This window comes from Rhinoraja longicauda, chromosome 5, assembly GCF_053455715.1.
Source record: "Rhinoraja longicauda isolate Sanriku21f chromosome 5, sRhiLon1.1, whole genome shotgun sequence".
Lineage (NCBI taxonomy): Eukaryota > Metazoa > Chordata > Chondrichthyes > Rajiformes > Arhynchobatidae > Rhinoraja > Rhinoraja longicauda.
This window is the reverse complement of record NC_135957.1, coordinates 30,920,686-30,941,410: the sequence shown is the minus strand read 5'-3', so window position 1 is coordinate 30,941,410 and position 20,725 is coordinate 30,920,686. Positions and strand designations below refer to the sequence as shown.

The 20,725-nt window shown below is 42.4% G+C and overlaps 2 protein-coding genes across 12 annotated transcripts in view; both read right to left on the bottom strand.

The window, feature by feature from the left end:
• The window catches only part of kidins220b (kinase D-interacting substrate 220b), a 294,629-nt gene that overhangs the window by 87,621 nt on the left and 186,283 nt on the right, over positions 1 to 20,725 (bottom strand). For 6 of the 9 annotated variants that reach the window (XM_078399220.1, XM_078399228.1, XM_078399223.1 and 3 more), the window contains exon 1: positions 2,745 to 2,854. The exons of 1 other annotated variant lie outside the window; for it this stretch is intronic. The gene's annotated coding sequence lies outside the window, so the exon portion shown is untranslated. Of the gene's footprint in view, positions 1 to 2,744; positions 2,855 to 20,725 lie in introns of those variants that run through there. 2 more of the 9 variants (XM_078399221.1, XM_078399222.1) reach the window with 2 other exon arrangements.
• The window catches only part of mboat2b (membrane bound O-acyltransferase domain containing 2b), a 96,804-nt gene continuing 88,995 nt past the window's right edge, over positions 12,917 to 20,725 (bottom strand). For all 3 annotated transcript variants that reach the window (XM_078399229.1, XM_078399231.1, XM_078399230.1), the window contains 2 exons: positions 16,868 to 17,078; positions 12,917 to 15,186 (listed from right to left, as the gene is read on the bottom strand). In XM_078399229.1, coding sequence (XP_078255355.1) covers positions 16,892 to 17,078 — 187 coding nt within the window. In that variant the 3' untranslated portion in view covers positions 12,917 to 15,186; positions 16,868 to 16,891. The remainder of the gene's footprint in view (positions 15,187 to 16,867; positions 17,079 to 20,725) is intronic.

Here is a 20,725-nt window from a genome sequence, read left to right as displayed (position 1 = left end):
GCAAAAAATAGTAAAGCTGAGAGATTCGTAGAAACAAAGAACTGCAGATGCTGGTTAATACACAAAAGTGCTGAAGTCACTCAGCAGATCAGACAGCATCTCTAGAGATCACCGATAGGCGACATTTCGGGTCATGACCCTTCGTCAGACCGAGCACAGAGATTAGGCAGTTTTGATATTCACACTATGTGTAATTGTACACAAATTGCTGATAGCCAACATGTAGATACACCAAAAAATAGACACAAAAAGCTGGAGTAATCCAGCGGGACAGGCAGCATCTCTGGAGAGAAGGAATGGGTGAAGTTCCGTGTCAAAACCCTTCTTCAGACTGGTTAGGGATAAGGGAAACAAGAGAAATAGATGATAATGTGGAGAAATGAAGGACAATGAATAAAAGATATGCAAAAAAGTTACGATGATAAAGGAAACAGGCCATTGTTAGCTGTTTGTAGGGTGAAAACGAGAAGCTAGTGCAACTTGGGTGGGGGAGGGACAGAGAAAGAGGGAATGCCGGGGCTACTTGAAGTGAGAGAAATCAATATTCATACCACTGGGCTGTAAACTGCCCAGGCGAAATATGAGATGCTGTTTCTCCAATTTGCATTTAGCCTCACTCTGACAATGGAGGAGACCAAGGAAAGAAAGGTCTGTGCAGGAATGGGAAGGAGAATTAAAGTGTCCGGCAACCCGGAGATCAGGTAGATTCAGGCGGGCTGAGCGAAGGTGTTCCGCGAAACGATTGCCCATTCTATGTTTGGTCTCTCGACAACAAGTGTTTAGGAAGACAAATGGTAAAATTTAACTTCTGGAGTAATTAAATCTTGTTGCAATTGTACGGAGCCTGGAAGAAGCTGCACCCTCAGGATTGTATACAGTTTTTTTAACTGAGAAAGAAAGCAGGACATTGAGGAAGTGCAGCAAAGATTCACTGGACTGATTCCAAAAATAGCAGATTTGCTGAATGAGGAGAAATATAGTACAGGCTTGCGGTCTCTAGAGGTTAGAACAATCAGACATCGCCTCAGTGAAACTTACAAAAAGCTTTCAGCTTCATTGGCTAGATGCAATGGGCCTTTCTCATAGTGGGGGAGTCCAGAACTGGGGTCACCATCTCAGAATGAGGGGTAGATTTAGGACTGAGATGGGGATTTTTCACTCGTAGGGTTTATCATCTGGCATTCTCATCACAGAGGGCAGTAGTGGCTCAGTCACTCAGTTAATTTAAAGCAGAAATTTATGGATTTCTTGATATTAAGGGGCACATGAGTTACAGGGCTAATGCAGGGAGATGAAGCCCAAGAAGCAGGTCAACCATAATCTTGATACATGCCAATGCACAGTTAAAGAGACAGATAGACAACTTCAAAAATGTTTATTTTTCTGTGCCGCAGTATGAGGTCAAGTTAAAAAAATTGAAAATGTAGTCATGTAAGAAGAAAATTGAATGGTTCTCATTGAGCTGGTTCCATATTCTGTAGGAACTAGTTCCACGTTCTCCAAACACTGACTGCAAGTTGCAGTCTGTTGTTTCCCCCTCCTCCATCTTTCTTCCCCATTTAACAATCCATCATGCTGTCTGAACAGCCTGTCGACTTTCTACTCATCATGTGCACATGATCTCCATCAATCAGAAATACAATTTTACAAACTTTACCTACAGCAACCATAAAACCGTAATAACACAATGAATAAACAGAAAATACAGTGGATGAACATTTCCCCAATGAAAGGAAGATCCATCCATCACTGTACATAATTTAGTTGAGTCTACCCAATGGACAATATGACCTTGATACCATGTCTACAAAGTATCGATATTACATTTTATATTTACCAGATCATTGCCAGGTTGAAGGGACATGCTCGATTATTTTGGTCACAAATTTTCTTAGCAATAATAGATATAAAAATTACTTCACATAAAATACATGCCACTTATTTTTTAAATGATCCAAAGCCGTGTATTTCATTTATTCCAGAGGGAATTACACCAAAAAAGGATTAAAAGAAACATTCTAAACATATAACCAATTAGTTGACTCGTCAGGTACATAATTACAGCACACCGATGCACCTGCTATTTTTTCTGCAGGAGACAGCAGACCCGTTGCCTCCCAATGCAATCTACGTACTGGAGCGGCTGATCCAGAATTGGTGTCGTTTGCACGTCCACCACTGCCCGAACCCCGGCTCTCCCGCACGTCACAATGCCCGGCTCGCCCGCACCCGAACCCGAACCCCGGCTCTCCCGCACGTCACAATGCCCGGCCACCCGAACTCCGGCTCGCCCATCCGTCACAATGCCCGGCCACCCGAACCCCTGCTCGCCCACCCATCACAATGCCCGACTCGCCCGCACGTCACAACGCCCGGCCACCCGAACCCCGACTCGCCCCTCCGTCACAATGCCCGGCTCGACCGCACGTCACAATGCCCGGCCACCCGAACCCCGACTCGCCCATCCGTCACAATGCCCGGCCACCCGAACCGCCCGCACGTCACAATGCCCGGCCACCCGAACCCCGGCTCGCCTATCCGTCACAATGCCCGGCTCGCCCGCACGTCACAATGCCCGCAGCCGTTTTCAAACGAGCAGCAAACGGACGATTCGGTTAGAAATGTCGGCTCGCGACCGTTCGGTCCGACCCCCTCCCCATCCCCCCCGGGCAACCATTACCCAGCCTGGCTCGCAGAGAGAAAAAGCCAACAGCCCGCCACTCATTTCAAGTCTCTTCGCTCACCATCGATCAGCAACTTCTCTCAGCAAGGCGTTGTTACCTTTTCTTTATTGTTCCGGTGACAGCTCCTCCACCAACGCGGCCATTTTGCAAGGACCTAAACACCGATCACGTGGTCTAGACGCATTACGTCAAGGGACCGGGTAAGTGGGGTGGGGTCTGATGGAGGGAGGGGTCTGATGGAGGGAGGGAGGGGTCTGATGGAGGGAGGGAGGGGTCTGATGGAGGGAGGGAGGGGTCTGATGGAGGGGTCTGATGGAGGGAGGGAGGGGTCTGATGGAGGGAGGGAGGGGTCTGATGGAGGGAGGGAGGGGTCTGATGGAGGGAGGGAGGGGTCTGATGGAGGGAGGGAGGGGCTGATGGAGGGAGGGGCTGGTGGAGAGAGGGAGGGGCTGATGGAGGGACTGATGGAGGGAGGGGCTGCTGGAGCAAGGGGAGGGCTGCTGGAGGGAGGGAGGGGGCTGTTGGAGGGAGGGAGCGGGCTGATGGAGGGAGAGAGGGGGCTGATGGAGGGAGAGAGGGGGCTGATGGAGGGAGAGAGGGGGCTGATGGAGGGACCGACTTATTGAACAAGTGAGGGGCTGATGAAGAGTGAGTGATTGACCAAATGCAGAAGTGAGGGGCTGATGGAGGGAGGGACGGACCTGATGGAGAAGTGAGGGGCCGAAGGATGGAAGGAGGGAGGGAGTGACCTGATGGAGAAGTATGGGGCTGATGAAGAGGGGAGTGGGGAGGGGGGGGGGGGGCTAATTGGGACTCAAATGGGTGCGTAGATATTGAAGGCAATTCTAGTACTACATCTTTCAGTCTGAAGAAGGGTCCCAACCTGAAACACCATCTGTCCATTTTCTCCAGAGATGTTGCCTGACCCAATGAATTACTCCAGCATTTTATGTCTCTCTTTGGCATAAGCTAGCATCTGCAGGTCCTTTTTATTACATTTTACCATATCTTTCCATCTGCACTTTTATGGTCCAGTTACATGGTATAACTGATAAATTGATGTTTGTATATGTTTATTGTATTCTTGTGTTGTTGCTTCAACGTGCCAGTAAAGCTGCAGCAAGTAAGAATTTCATTGTTCCATTCTGGTGGTTGTGACTATAAAACACTCTTGACACGAGGGAATGGCGTGAGGGAGAGGGCATTAAGTGAGATGAGGGAATAGTACTGTGGGTAAAGGTGCTGGAAGTCCAAGAGAAGCAAAGGAGTGACCCAGGGGCCGTTGTTCAATATAATCTTTCCCTTGCAGGCTCCTTTAGGCTTCAGCAACCTCCCACTCCTTCCCTTCCACACATTTTTCAACCCCTTTCCAATCGTCTGTCCCCTCTAATTTCATTCTGCAATACATCGCCATCTCCCTTCCGGCTCCTCAAATAGACAACGCCAAAATAAACTTTTCTTAAGCTGCAGGGGAGTCAAGAGTAATGGGCGTTGAACAGGAAAGCAGCGTTCAGGCCGAGATCAGATCAGCCATAATCTAGTTAAATTGTGGAACATGTTCGGCTTCCATATGGCATACTCCTGGTCTTATTCTTAACATAACCTCCTGACTGCATTCTTGTCAAGAAAAAGAAAGTTCTGAAGTTCCCAAATTAAAATCTTATCCAAAGTGCGAGAGTTATATCACATTTCGGGATTTCAGATTGCACTACTAGAACTAGGTATTATGTTTTTCTAACAAGGTTCTTTTGAGGAAGCTAAACATACTCAAACTCAGTTTATAAAGTATTTTCAACACAAACATGGGTCATTCAGGCCAACAGATCTATGACACTGTTGATGCTGCAGTGTTTTATATTGCCCTGTCAACAAACCCTTCTGCTCCTTGTTTATCTAGATTGTTCATTGAATGAGTTAGATGTTCAGAACTGCTATTGCCCATTTTCTGATGCCACAACATTGCCTAAAGATGTACTATAACCTCAGGGTTTCTCTGATATAATCATCTGTTCTGGAAGAATCTGTCTGTTCAGCAGAGACCCAATGTGTAGGAAGTCACAAACAGCTCATGTGTTGGTGACAAAACCAGCCAAGGATTTCCTGTAAAAACACATTCCTTGGCATGCTTGGTCCTTTGCTTAAATCATTGCAGCAATGTTGACCCCCTCTTGCAGAAATCCTGGAATGACACTGGCATTGACGCAAGCCAGCAGTGCCAACTTCCACAATCCTGTCGCAGTGAGTCTCCATATAATCCTGAGCAGAGAATTATCTGCTGACCCAGTACCAGACCAATTTTACCTGAACCAGTCAGTTGATACAAGCCTCCCCTGGCCAGTGTACCTGATTAGCAGGCCTCCTCAAGATGTAGGTCCAAAGAAAGCATGAAGGAGTTGATTAGGCCAATGAGAAAGCAACAGGGAAGATAACTATCCCTGAGACCTGCAACTCTTGGTACAAAGTTCATCAGTCTTGCCTGAAAAGAGGCAGAGTGAGGGAATTTTGTTAAACCAATTCTTTAAGAGGCATTGAGCAGGAAATAATTAACTTTGCAATAGGTTTACACAATTCAAAGAAAGGTGCATGCTCTCCCAATTTTTGTTGTCTTCTTTCGTGTCCATCATTCAAATGTTACATCACTATTACATCACTATCATCTTCCATCCTGAAATTCAGTGGGAGCCTCACTTGTACAGTAGACGATGGTGGTAGCAGAATTAGCTCAGGCCACTTCCAATTTCCAGCCCCGCGACATGAATGCTTCTGCTATGGGGTAATTTTTGTTGTTGTAAAAAGACAATTGTATGGCTTCCTCTGAAGTTATTAACTAAAAATGTGTTTTGAAATAGTACTGCTGCTGGTGTGTTTTCACTGATAGTTATCAGCAAGTTATCGCATAATTACAGAATTCTGAACTTGACCTGCAGAGGGGCTCCCCTGGGTTATGGATGACCCGACTTACAGTAAACTAACTTTATGCAGATTTCCCCATACTTTAAAAAAAACATTTTTCAAGATAACAATAAAACGTTTCATGGTTTTCAGTAAATATTCCATTAGTTAAATTAGGGGTAAGGTTAGGATGTTAGCATTCTAACATTTCAAATGAAAGAAAGAAATATACAAGCACAAAATACAAAGTGCAGGAGGAACTTAGCTGGTCAGGCAGCATCCAGGGAGGGAATGGACATGTAATGTCTTGGGTCAGGATTCTTCTTCAGAATGATGAAGGGTCCTAACCCAAACGTCCCCTGTCCATTCTCTCCTCAGATGCTGCCTGACCCGCTTACTCTAGCAGTCTGAAGAAGGGTCTCGACCCGAAACGTCACCCATTCCTTCTCTCCCGAGATGCTGCCTGACCTGCTGAGTTACTCCAGCATTTTGTGAATACTCTAGCAGTTTGTGTTTTGCTCAAGATCTCAGTATCTGCAGTCTCTTGTGCCTTGAAACATACAAGTATATGTAGAGTAATATGTATATGAGTAGCGATCAAAAATGGACAGTTCTCAGGAACAGAAACCTTTCATTACCCAAGAACTGCCTGTTTCTTCCAACAGAGGGTGCTTTACTACAAGCCAAATCATCTCATAAGTACAGCTTACTCAAAACCCTGTGTCAGTGCTGTCTACTGCGGTGAACAAGGATTAGTAGTTGATCACATTGGAGAGCTGGCAACTGGCACAAGTATCAAACGCTTTAAGACTTATTGAGATAACAACGGTGGATTTAGGCTAAATTGTAATTGAAAATGAATGCATTCTATCGCATCAAAAGTAGAAACATAGAAAATAGGTGCAGGAGTAGGCCATTCAGCCCTTCGAGCCTGCACCACCATTCAATATGATCATGGCTGATCATCCAGCTCAGTAACCTGTACCTGCCTTCTCTCCATACCCCCTGATCCCTTTAGCCACAAGGGCCACATCTAACTCCCTCTTAAATATAGCCAATGAACTGGCCTCAACTACCTTCTGTGGCAGAGAATTCCAGTCTCACCACTCTCTGTGTGAAGAAATGTTTTCTCATCTCGGTCCTAAAAGACTTCCCCTTGTAGCCATGTATACCCCAGTCACCAGTTTGTGGGCAGAAAAAACAGAAGATTGAAAGCATGCACTTCCAGACACAGAAAGAGCTTGTACTTCAGTTATTAGGCTATTGAGCAGTATTTCTGTAACTTGGGGTACAGTCCAACTCTCCTCTACGTCATTGCGGACATTGGACTTTGTCCCTGGATGCTACAATGCTGCAAACTATACTGTATTCTGCACTCTAATTTTCCTTTTGCAATATTGGACGATTGTGTAGTATTATCCGATTTGATTTGAGTATGCAAAACAAAGCTTTTCATTGTACCTTGGCACACATGACAATAAACCTAACCCTAGTTTGATTTATGCCAGGGCTGTTGTGATATTGCTGGGACTACTTTGTGTATCCAAGGACTACTTTGTATGGCTGTGTATATAAGTGATGGGTGTGATTAGGCGGTCACTCTGGTTGCAGGTATGTGCACTCGTGGTCCGTCCAGAGTCACAAGAAAGGTACAACAGGTACCGGACCACGAAGAACAACATGGTGGCAGCGGTTTGGTGTTTCGCCTAGGGGGAGAATGAAGCATGCCCGAGCAGAAAAGGTTAAAAAGAAGAAAAAAAAGCCCTGAAGGGAAACAAAACAAAAGTTTCCAGCTCGGTACGGGACGTTTGGAGTGCATCCCGACAGAGCCAGTGTGAGTTGGTATAGTTACCTGCTCAGTCGTCGGCGCCGAGTTGCCGACGTGACGCTGCAAGCTGCTGGGGGAGATGCGTGTAGGCCCACGTCGCGCCCCAGCACCTGTGTAGGCCCGAGATTAGAAGCCTGCGACTGCTTCGCGGGGGAGAGACCGGGAGAGCCGACACACACGGAGATGTGCGGTGACCGGGGAAGACCGACACCCATGGAGGTGTGCGGCGACCGGGAGAGCCCTGGGGGAGGCTGACACCCACGGAGGTGTGCGGCGACCGGGAGACCCGACACCCACGGAGGTGTGCGGTGACCGGAAAGACCGGGAGACCCGACACCCACGGAGGTGTGTGGTGACCGGGGAAGACCGACACCCACGGAGGTGTGCGGCGACCGGTAAGACCGACACCCACAGAGGTGTGCGGCGACCGGGGGAGGCTGACACCCATGGAGGTGTGCGGCGACCGGGAGAGCCCTGGAGGAGACCGACACCCACGGAGGTGTGCAGCAACCGGGAGAGCCCCGGAGACCGACACCTACGGAGGTATGCATCGACCGGAGGGACCGACCACCCGCGGAGGTGCGGCGGCCGGTAAGGCCGAGGCACTGCGTACTTACCCAGACGCGTCGACCGTAGAGTCGGGAGGCCCTGGGCCCGAGGCAGCGCGTTCGAAAAGTTGAACGGCAGCTGCCGGGGAGCACTTGTGGGCGGGGCTAGCGCACCGCGATTACAGCAGTGCCAGCCCAGCAGTGAGAGCCCAGCAGTGAGAGCCCAGCAGTGAGCGCCCAGCAGTGGGAGCCCAGCAGTGGGAGCCCAACAGTGGGAGCCCAACAGTGCCAACCCAGCAGTGGGAGCCCAACAGTGCCAACCCAGCAGTGAGAGCCCAGCAGTGCCAACCCAGCAGTGGGAGCCCAGCAGTGGGAGCCCAACAGTGCCAACCCAGCAGTGGGAGCCCAACAGTGCCAACCCAGCAGTGGGAGCCCAGCAGTGGGAGCCCAGCAGTGAGAGCCCAGCAGTGGGAGCCCAGCAGTGGGAGCCCAGCAGTGCCAGCCCAGCAGTGGGAGCCCAACAGTGCCAGCCCAGCAGTGGGAGCCCAGCAGTGCCAGCCCAGCAGTGGGAGCCCAGCAGTGCCAGCCCAGCAGTGGGAGGCCAGCAGTGGCAGGCAAATCATGATGGTGGAGCATCTAGAGCCTACACTACGTTTGATCTACACAGCACGTCTTCTTGAGGGGAAGATATGGAACAAAATGAATATTTTGTGTTTAATGACCTGTGTAGTGATCTGTGTAATGAAAGCTTAATGTATTATATTTGATGCTTTTGTATAAATGTATATATCTGTGGAGTGACCACACGGAGTGAGTGACCACCCGGAGATGAGTGACCACCCGGCGATGAGTGAAATTCCGCAGAGGAGTGACCACCATGATGGCGAAGAAAAAGCAATTGTGTTTAGTTGTGTTATTGGTTTTGTTTGCAAAAAGCAATGGTGTTTTGGTTTTGTTTGTTAAATATATTTTAGCCCTCGAATGGTAAAGAAAACAATTTTATATAAGACAAGGGGGATGTTGTAATATATAAGACAAGGGGGATGTTGTGATATTGCTGGGACTACTTTGTGTATCCAAGGACTACTTTGTATGGCTGTGTATATAAGTGATGGGTGTGATTAGGCGGTCACTCTGGATGCAGGTGGCCACGGAATAAACAGCCTGGAGTTGAGCTCCACCATGATAACATCTTAAACATGTGTACTCGTGGTCCTTCCAGAGTCACAACAAAGGTACAACAAGTACCGGACCACGAAGTACAACAAGGTCTGTACCCAATTTCTTAAGATTAATTCAATATTACTAGATGAGATACATGTTTGACATTTCAGGTCAAGTACCCTTGATTAGAACTTGTCAGATTTTAAATTGGCATTGTTGATTCCAAGTCATTTTGAAAATGGTAAACATTAATAATCTGCAAAGCAAACCTCATGAAAGCTTCCTATCATTTGCCACCTGAGTATCCAACTTTCCCTTCTATTTTGTTTTGTTTTGCTTCCAGTCATCATTTCTGTTATTTATTAGTCAAGCTCACATCTTCTGCACACAATAATGTCCAGTACAGGACCTCAACAAAAGGTAACTCCCTGTGATTGCACAAGTTTCCTGCGAGTGCTCCGGTTTCCTCCCACATCCCAAAGTCGAGTGGGTTTGTAGTTAATTAGCCTCTGTATAAATTGCTCCAAGTGTGTAGGAAGTAGATGAGAAAGTGAGATAACATGGAACTAATGTAAACGGATGACTGATGGCCACCGTTGACTCAATGGGTCAAAGGACTGTTTTGCATGCTGAATCTCTAAATTTAAAATATACAAATTTTAAATGAAGTGAAACACCTAGGGTGCACGCAGGAAACTCACAATCTCAACACACATTCCAAACTCATCTCCAAACTCCTGGACCTAGGAATCAGCACGCCGTTCTGCTAGAAAATCCTCTACTTTCTGACCCACAGACCAGTCAGTGAGAATGGGTGACAACACATCCTTCACAATAATTCTCTACACCAGTGCCCTGCATGGCTACCTTCTCAGTCTCCTACTATGCTCGCTGCACAAGCACAACTGTATGGCCAAAAGTCAGCTCTAACTATCTTTCAGTTTGCAGAACACAGGCAAAAAAGCAGCACCATGGACAAATGTCTTTTTCACTGGTAGGTCATAAGGTCATAAGTGATCGGAGCAAAATTAGGCCATTCAACCCATCAAGTCTACTGTGCCATTCAATCATGGCTGATCTATCTCTCCCTCCTAACCCCATTCTCCTGTCTTCTCCCGATAACCCCTGACACCCACAGTACTATCATACACAATACTATTGAATAAATGTTTTTAACCAAATGTTATGTTCAGGTCAATTTGCATTGTATACATCTGTGCTGTTGCGAGAGAATCTATGGGAATAGTTATTCTGGCTGCCTTGTCCTCTTCTACATATTTGTGTCTGATGTTCCTAGGAAGGAATGAGCAATACATTTAATGCCTTCTACGAAAGTCTGCAACTAAGGGAGAGGAGTCTGCAAAGACCAAAATGAAATTCTATTTAATTTTATGTATCCTTAGCTCTTTAACATTTGCATTTTTATTAATTTGGGGATCCTTTTGTCAATTTCTTTTTGGAGCTATATTACACTGGATAAATCCATCATCTTATCAGTTAGTACTAACTATATTAAATGCTGTTGAAAAGTAAGTAGCTGTGTCTAAGGGTAGCAGAGGCCACTGCAGATGTGAATAAATCAAGGGAATGTTCAAGTTAAAAAGCAACTTCTTGATTACATTATCTCTTCCCCACCCACCTCCAGAAAAACGGGAATGGATAAACCATGTATAGAAAATAGTAGGAACAATCAATAATCAACAGCAGTGTGATAACCTTGCACCAGGTCACAGTGACCTTACTTGCAACTCTGCCACCCTGATCAGGCAAACAATGAAAGCAGCCAACATAACCAATACCCACCATTCTTTCTTCTCCCCACTTCCATTCAGTAGATGATATAGATGCTCTAAAGCACTTTCCACCAGATTCAAGAGCAGCTTCTTCCCTGTTATCAAACTAATGAATAGACTTCTCATATGCCAAGAATACATTTTTTTTCTCCCAACCTACCTTGTTACCTACCTAACAATTTTATTTTTAAACTGCAATTTCTGTTGTAGTAACACTATAGTCTTCAGTTTATTTTATATTTTTGGCACTACTGGGTGTGCTCATGTGGGGTTTGATTGTACTGGTGTATGGTATGATTTGCCTGGTTAGCACACAAAACAGGTTTTCCATTGTATCTCGGTATGTTTTCTATAATGAAACAATACCAGTAATGGATTCCATTAACAGAAGGTGTACAGAATAAGGGAAACCCAAATGAGATAGAGAATGAATATCCTTGAAAACTGGTCCTTTGTAATAGGTGTAATTTGCATGCCTCCTGTGAACATCAGGATTAAGAGCACTGGAAGGGCAGCCAGAAAGCTGAATAATAATTTAGAAGTTGAGGCAATCAGCAGAGGTGGGAAGGAAACAAAAAGGAAAATGTAATGTATTTATAGTAAGGTTTCAATAATTAGTGAGTCAAAACATGTCCTTTAAAAGAAAGCAGTCAAGAGACAACGTAGCATGCGCTAACTTAGGGTATTTGACATGTAGGAAATAAACCCTATTCACTGATTACCCACAATTAGAAGCCAAAAACAGTATTTTATGGCATTAATCTTTAGATTAATCCCTGGCCAAAGTACATATTGGCAAAGGAATGAACAGATTAGGGAGTTCAATGCATGATTGTTGGAGTGGTCTTGGAAAGGGGACTCAATTTTGACTATTACCACTGGAAAAAGGTCCTTTGCCCTTGAACTGTGCAAGGGTTATGGTGGAAAGGATAGTTGTGACTATCACAAGAATATTAATTGCCGCAAGGTTTGGGAATGTAGAATTCAGGAGGAGAAGATAGTATTAAGAGTTCAAAAATAAACAGTTCTTTAATCAGTATGAGCTTGAAAAACAAAGACATGAATGATTAATTCCCCCCCCCGAGAGACATAGACAATGATGTAGGGAGATGTAGACCAAATGTATGAATCACAGAGGGGGAGCAGCGAGAGAGGGTGTTGCAGAACTCTCGTCGGAGAGGAGGAGAACTTCTTCAAAGTAGACATACCTTGAACAGATTTCACAGTGGAGCAGACAAAATGCTCGGCGGGGGCTTCAATGTCGGGAGCCACGACCGCCCCGACGTGCAGCAGCAGCGGCAGCGTCTTTGCCCGCCCCAGATCGCGGGGCTTGGGTCGGTCCGCTGCGGACCTTTCACCGTCCGGCGCGGCCTGGCAAGTTCAACACCCTGACCGCGGGAGAAGATGGCAGGGGAAGTGAAATGACATTCTGGCCTTCCATCACAAGTGAGGAGGGGACTGGAGGAGACTCACTGTGATGTTTCTTTTTTTTTGTTTTGTGTTGGTTTGTGGTTGTGTAATTGCTTATTTTATTGCTCTTACTGTTGGACTGTGGGTGACGAAATCTCGTCCAAAAGACTTGTTTTTTGGATGACAATAAAGGTAATTCTGATTCTGATGTGTAGGAAGGAACTGCAGATGCTGGTTTAAACGAAGGTAAACACAAAATGCTGGAGTAACTCGGCCATTCCTTCTCTCCAGAGATGCTGCCCGTCCCGCTGAGTTACTCTAGCATTTTGTGTCCAGTCATGGTGTTATGACGCATTATCCACTGAGCAAAATAGGCTTATTATACACTCTACAATTCCATAAATAACATTGGGCATAATCAAAAATATCCATACCCATATTAGTGGTATAACATCACTATAATAGAATTAGAACACTTGAGGAGTTCATTTGGCATGGCTAGGCGACTCTGGTAGCAAAGCAACATCTCTCAGATACCCACCTTCCCCTACAACTATTCATTAAACAATTAAATCAGGCTCCCAATTTATTGTTGCAGAAACAAATTCTGAGCAATTATTTTAATCAAATTTTGATCTTCACACAAATTAAACACTGCATTATACGATGTTACAATCACTTCAACGTTCACTTAACAGCTGGCATCATGTATCAAAACAATCAAACATAGCTTCTACAAAAGGTGCAGCTCTTTAAAGATTTTTTTCTTGCAGATAACAAGTAGAAAATATTTTACACATTTCAATAAACAAAAAAAACAGTTCAAAATATTGTTTTATAATTTTGCTACAAGAATTAAAAATAGACAATATCGTGAAAATTGGAAAGGCATATTTTGGTGATTCTATTCTGTAAGTTTTGGAAAGCTCAAAGCCACTGAACATTTCTTACAATGGGAAGAAACTAATTCATGTTCAATGTAGCATTAATAGAAAAATAAAATAATTTACAAAGTCAGTGTTTGAAAGGAAATTCTCCTTATTTACACAATTTTGGAAGCCAATCCAACTTCATTTGTAGAGTTTTACGTTCAGAAACAAATCACAACAGGTCGAACAGTTGGGTGTTTTTAAATCTATAAAAACACATATTTCATCTTCTGACATTGAAAATGTTTTTGAACCATTCTGAACTGAATTGCACAAGGATAAATTTTAATATAATTCACCATGTTGTGCAGATAATACAAAGTTAATAAAATGTTTCACCGTGTAAACTTGATACAGCTAATATACCATTAATTACAGTGCAATGTTACAAATACCATGGAATAAAAATGCTACCATTACTTTACTTTAAATATTCATATCAACCATGGATAATTGGCCAAACCCAGAATGTTGAAACCAAGGCTAGTTAAAAAGAATGAAACCATGGTCTTAAATTATGCTTAGCCCTCTCGAAAACTACTATTAAAATGAGTATTGAATATATAAAGAACATCCGTTTTATTACAAGCAGAGGTGATGGTGGTTTTTTTTGTCCTACTTCATGGAAAAGGATCATTCTTATTTTTTTTATGGATTTGCTACACAGCAATATCATTCCCTACTTTACATTCATAATTTAAAAAGTTTGACAGTAGTGACATGGAAAAAATCCACGTAACAGTGATTAAGAATTTGCATTAAAATGGAATGAGAGAATATTTAAACAAAGTAGTGTACAACACAAATGAAAGGGTATTTAAAGCAATTGTTGCCAAACTTTAACAGGTAAATCACAAATGTCTCCGAATTTATTGTTCCAAACCGCTAACGTATTCTATTTAGGACCTGATATCTTGGATTCACATTGGAACTTCTTAAACATTACTTATTTTACACTGGACCAGCTCAAAAGAAAACTGAATGAAAATATTTTGTCACAGGTACAAAGTACCTTTTTAAATGACCAGTGGTTGATGTTTGCAGAGCCTCAAAAAGCCTCATTGCACAGCATCAAAAGCTCCAAGTTTAGCAAAATTAAGAATAGTATGAATTTTCCATTTCTTGCAATAATTTCAAGTACTTCTACATTTTCATATTGATCAAGTAAAAATTGAGTGTTTCTATTTATCTTAAAAGCTTTAATTATCACACCAGAAATTAATTAAAATCAGAAAAATGCTCAGTGCTCAATATCCATATTTTTACCACAGACTTTATCCAGTATTTATAGAACGATGCAAAATTGCCTGTTTAACCAGTTTTGCCTCATCTGCAAACAAGAACTGGAGTGGGTGAAGTCTATTCAGCATAAATCATCGACTCAAAATAAAATCCAAAACCAAATGTAGCCTGTTATTAGGAATGAGATTGTGGTAATGGTGCAATTTCACATTATGCTATAAATAGAATACACAGGATAATACCCAAACTAAAGTGACTACTAAAAAAAGGCAAAAGTCTTTCATCAAAATATATAAACCGTAATAGCTAATAACCAAGTTACATATTACAGACTCACTTCTTGAACCATAAAGAAAATAAGTATTCAGTGTTTCAAAATGTAGATGATCAACATGTCTTGGAGATTGTTTTGAATGTCCTTTCTTTCTCTGCCAACATAACTGATGATTGGACAAATTAAAAATACAGAGTAGGTGCATAGTAGGGAAATAAGTATTTTATTTGTGTAGAGAAGGAGAGATTCCTCTCATGATGTTGTGCATCTCTGTTGTTCACATCTGGTGTTCATGGTTGCATTATTGCTAGAAAATCTGAAGTTTTGAAATCAGCCCTTCAGACGAGTCTCCAGGAAACCAAAGGTCAAATAAATCCCTTGCAGATTTGAAAGTAGATTGTAATCTTGCAATATTGGTAGAGCTGCAATGAAAGCCAAGCACAGGGTAACATTTAACTTCAAAGCATGGACAGTGGTTAGACTCATGACTTGAAAATACAATGGTACATCCATTACGCAACTTAGGAGCATCATTTTATTCAGAGCTCAAATGTCCATGGACTAAAAGACTGGCGGTCAACTGATATTTTACTCATTTAAGCACAAGATGGCACTAATCTTGATAATCATCTACTTGTTCATGTATCCACAGTTGGAACAATTATCATCTTTCTCAGTGAAGAGAAAAAACATTGGAAATGAACAGCACTGACTTCAATGCTAAAACTCTTGTCTCATTATAGAAATGGCAGAAGGGAAAAATGCAGTGGATGCAAGATATGGATCTTGGGAAAGCCTTTGTACAAATCAACTACGAGTTATTAAACAGAATGAAGCTGTTTTAAGTTAGGAGAGAATTTCAAACTGGATTAAAAATCACCAATGAGGGAGAAATTAGGATATGGGTTTTAGAATGGGGGCGACTTTTTAGTGGCGCTTATGAAGATTTGAAGGATATGGACCATTAATGAACAATGTATCACAATGAGTTGATATAAACAAAACTGTGAAAGAAATGGGGTGGGGGGGGGAGGGATAAGTGGGAATGTTTCAAGACCAACATAAACGTCATGGGTGAAATAATCTGCCATATTGTATGAAAATATGAGATAAGTAAACATCTGAATCATGACATAGGTTGCTGATGGTTTCAGCAATCATTACAACACAAACGCAAGTCATTAATTGTTTGAGCATCAGAGTGGAAGCTTAGACTTCAGGCATACACTAATTTGCTTGCCAAAATGGAAGACCTAAAAGTTGAACACCCTTTATGGATGGAGCTTCCTGCCGAGGACCTTCACCCCCTTTCCCTCCCACTTCCAGCAAGTTGCTCCACTAATCTTTTCAATTTTCCCATCATGGTCGATTCCTAGTGGACCTGCTGAAGACCCTACACTTGCAGATCACAAGGGTTTAAGGCTTAAACTGTTTATCTCAAACAGCATTCCTCCAAATTTCCCAAAAGAGTGTGGGGAAAGTAATTTGCATGCAAGGCACAAAAACAAAATCCTTACGTCAGCTGATTTACAAAATATCAATACAAGTGCCAGTGAAGTCAATCCAAATTAGCCAAATTTTAAGAAAAAAAGATGCTAAAGGTTGTGTGATAACTCCGTTTCGCCAGAATAATGTTAATTTTCACAAACTACAGCAGCACCTCAATTGTCAGAGGTGGCCAATATTAAATCAGTTTAAAATATTCTAATCTTTCATCATCTCTGTGATCAAGTACAGTTTTGGTACTGTTTCAAATATCCCAGTTGGCTGAAAGTGGCCTTATGTAGCACAACTTCATAGCTTACCTATAAAATGTATTCAATAAACTTCTCAAAAGCAATATTTTGTTGGCTAATAAATCAAATTTGCTCAAGGGACTGTTCTATCTAGCTCTTGTATAATGTAGCTGATAATTTATTAATTTCACTCTTCTTCCATTTTGCATAATTTAAAAGCAAAATTAAGTGTTTGCTTTGTGTAGCTTTTTTTTAAAAAACCATTTGTTTTAAGGATACTTTGCACAGAACTTTCAGCACTCTACTTTCTTTAACTGACTCGCGCTTGCTTGTTAAAGAAGGTCATGAATTTATTTGTAGTCCTAACCTTCCATTCAAATGCACTTTGTGTTCATGATGGTCTTGATATCTGGTCCAAGTTGTTGTTCAAAGCAGCATAATTGTTCGAGGTTGATGTGTTTTCCACTTCTAACCTTTTTAGTTTTGAATGATTCTGTTCACTTTCCTTTCGTCTTGACTTAATTGGCAATACCAACATGACCAAAAGGGGAACAATATGGAGACAGTAATACCAAGATCTAGGAAAGAAAATAATTCATAGCCAAGTGTGCAATGACCAAATTCTATAATAACTGTTTACACATTCATTTCTCTCAAAAATATTTTTCGCATCCATCAAATATTGACAAGCATCTGAAAGAGATAATATAAAGTAACAAACGCATCTGCTCAGAAATACTTGGGTTGTTTGAGACAATCGATTTTCAAAAACATCTTGGATCATCATCAATAAAAGGAAATAACCTTGTGTCATGCTAGACACTGCAGCCTGACAGCGAGACCTGACCAGGCCGAGAATTGGCCCTCTGGAGCACTTGACCTCTCGACCCAACTCCCAGACCTCAGTGGACACACCCATCTACCTCCTGGAAGAGCCGACTCCACTCACTGCCTCCTGGGCCTGGCTAGATCCAGCCACTTACCCAGGAAGCGTGGGGCATACTCCAGTCCGTGGGCGATGCTGAAACAGTGTGGTTTCAAATTCCCCCCTCCCCAGCATACTCCAAGCTTTTAAAAACAAGCTTGACGAACATAATTTGTCAGGGAACATAGAGGACATAGGTTTAAGGTGGAGGGGAAAGATTTAATGGGAACCTGAGAAGCAGGTTTTTCCATAAAGAGGATGATGGGTATATGGAACAAGCTGTCAGATGAAATCGCTGAGGCAGGTACAATAACAACTTTTAAAAGACACTTGGGCAGATACATAGGCAAGAAAGGATTAGAGTGATCTCATCCAGGTACAGACAAATGGGATCAGGGTAGATGGGCATCATGGTGCATGGACATATGCCGAAAGGCCCGTTTCCATGCCGTACGACAAAGTAAATAAGATTGTTTACTGTTTGTACAAGATGCCAATTGAGTTAACAGATCTGTTTCAGGCTGAAATAGAGAACTGTTGCCTAAACACTACACGAGTTCAAATCCCCTGACCACCTTTTCTCAACCCGAGTACTAATTACCAAAATCTGCATCGTTAAGACTGTTTTGCAAATGTGATAGAACTGTTTGAAAGCATTGAAAATGTCGCATTTTAGTCCAAGACTTCTTGGCTGCATTCGAAAATACAACATGGCAGAGTATTTTTCATCCATATGTATATCCCATCTTATACAAAAGCACAAAGCCATTGGCACCATAAGTATTTGCAATTTATTCGGTGACCTGTATGCAAACATTATACCAGAAAAAATATCTACAATACACTTCTATGAAAGCTTGTCCAATGACGATAATGCTGCCATAAAATTATTAAAACAAAGTGGGTCATTAATCTCTCGGTGAGGAAAGAAGTTATCCCTACTTGGTCCAGCCCACATGATTTCAGATATATTCTCATTTGACTCCTAATGTTCTCAGACCTTCCTTTGTGCATTAAATAAAATAAAACCATTTACCAATATCGCCAACATCCCAATTATTTTTTAAAACTGCAGCTCCACAGATAGCACTGAGGTTGAAACTGCACTTCAGACACAAGCAGAAAAGTCCAGGCCATTAGTCTTGTTTAGGAGAGGAGTGCTGATGGTGTGTACTCTCTCAGATAGGCATTATTTAACTGTCAGTGGGGGAGTTTACTCTGGTGTCCTCACCAAGTTTTCTTTCACAATCCCCTTTACATAAATAGATTACATGGCCTTTATCAATGTTTTTTTTAAAACAAACTTGGTATGCACAATTTGGCTGCTGTTCTTCCTCTGTTACAACAAAGCCTTCAAAAGTACTTCACTGTCCGAAAAAAGAATGCATTAATATCCTGAAAGACATTTCAAATATTAATGTTCTCAGAACTGCTAAAATAAAATAAAACAATAATTACATTGTCAGTGACTCTGGTATTGTATTCCCGTGGACCCCTTAAATTTTCTGGAGACACAAAGAACTGCAGAGGTTGAAATCTTGAGCAAAACACAGTGCTTGAGAAACTTAGCAGGTATCACAAAATGCTGGAGTAACTCAGCAGGTCAGGCAGCATCTAGGAGAGAGGGGATGGGTGACGTTTCGGGTCGAGACCCTTCTTCAGACTGAAGGGTCTCGACCCGAAACGTCACCCATTCCCTCTCTCCTAGATGCTGCGTGACCTGCTGAGTTACTCCAACATTTTGTGATACCTTCGATTTGTACCAGCATCTGCAGTTATTTTCCTACACATCCTGAGAAACTTAGCAGGTCAGGTAGAATCTGGGGAGGGAATGGACAGACTACACTTCAGTTGGGGACCCTTCTTCAGATGGATAGCAGTAGGACAGAGAAAGCTGGAAAAGAGAGGTGGGGACAGGACAAAGGATGGCAAATGATGGGGGGGGGGGGGGGTTCTATGTGAGTTCAATGTAAACATGTGGAATCAAATTGCTTTCATTCTCTGCAAGTTTCTACCCTTATTCTTTCCTTCAGTAATTACAAAAGGCTTCTAAATTTCCTGTTATTATATAAATAATAAATAATGCATTATTATGATTAGTGTATTCTGGCTTGTAGGCGAGTTTTGAACAAATAGCTATATTTAAATTAAAGCTTGATAAAATTAAGGAGTGAGGCTACTGCTTTCAGAATTATTTTAAGAGACCAAAGAAAGGTAATGTTTAATATCATTCGATGAGAAGTATTTTCTTAATCACATCCAGTTGGGCTTGGAAGTAGGATTCTCTGAATCTGTCAGGGCAGACATCCATCCCAAAGGGGTTGGGTGTTCTCCAGCAACTGGTGCTTTTTGTTTACTCTGTCTCAAAACCCAAAAGATAAGTCATAATTTTTCCTTGTTCTTTCCCATGAAATTATTGTGGAACAAATAATTAATCCAGTATGTTCTTTATTCTAAAAATGAACTACCTCACTGGAGTAATTTGAATTTATGGTCACTTACAAAGTAAATTGAGCCTTGTTCAAATATTTTGTGCTAAAATTAATCTTTCCGAGAGGAATAGGCCTTGTATCAAAGCAAATCTGTAGCAGCATTGATAGTACTATGGCATAGCCTCAGAATAAAAGGACGTTCCTTTCGGAAGGCGATGAGGAAGAATTTCTTTAATTAGAGGGTGGCAAATCTGTGCATTTTTTTTTCCACTGAAGGCTGTGGAGGCCGTCAATGGGTATTTTTAAGGCAGAGATAGATTCATGATTAGTACAGGGGTCAGGGGTTATGGGGAGAAGACAGGAAAGGGGCTAAGAGGGAAAGATAGATCAGCCATGATTGAATGGCCTAGTGGACATGATGGGCTGAATGGCCTAATTCTGCTCTTATTATCAATTAACTCATGAACTTACTAGATTAGTTACACAAGTAGGGTAGTGTTTCTGCTGAGGATACATTCAGCAGTTGAAACAGATCTCTTCACTGGCACAACCTCATACCTGGGCCTTTAAAATTGCTTTAAAAACTTTCTTTGATGCGTGTACAAATGGTGACGTGGAAGAATTTGACAAATAGAGTTGGAAAAATATTCAGTGTCTACCCAGGAGTTGTGAGGAAACTGATTTTATATTGACCAAAACTGATTTAGGAACATTCAGAATAATATTCTGATTATTTTTAGTCAAAGAAGAACCTACTCGTCCTTTAGAGTCTCCTTGCAGAGTTATCATTTTATACTATAAGAAAATAACTGCAGATGCTGGTACAAATCGAAGGTATTTATTCACAAAATGCTGGAGTAACTCAGCA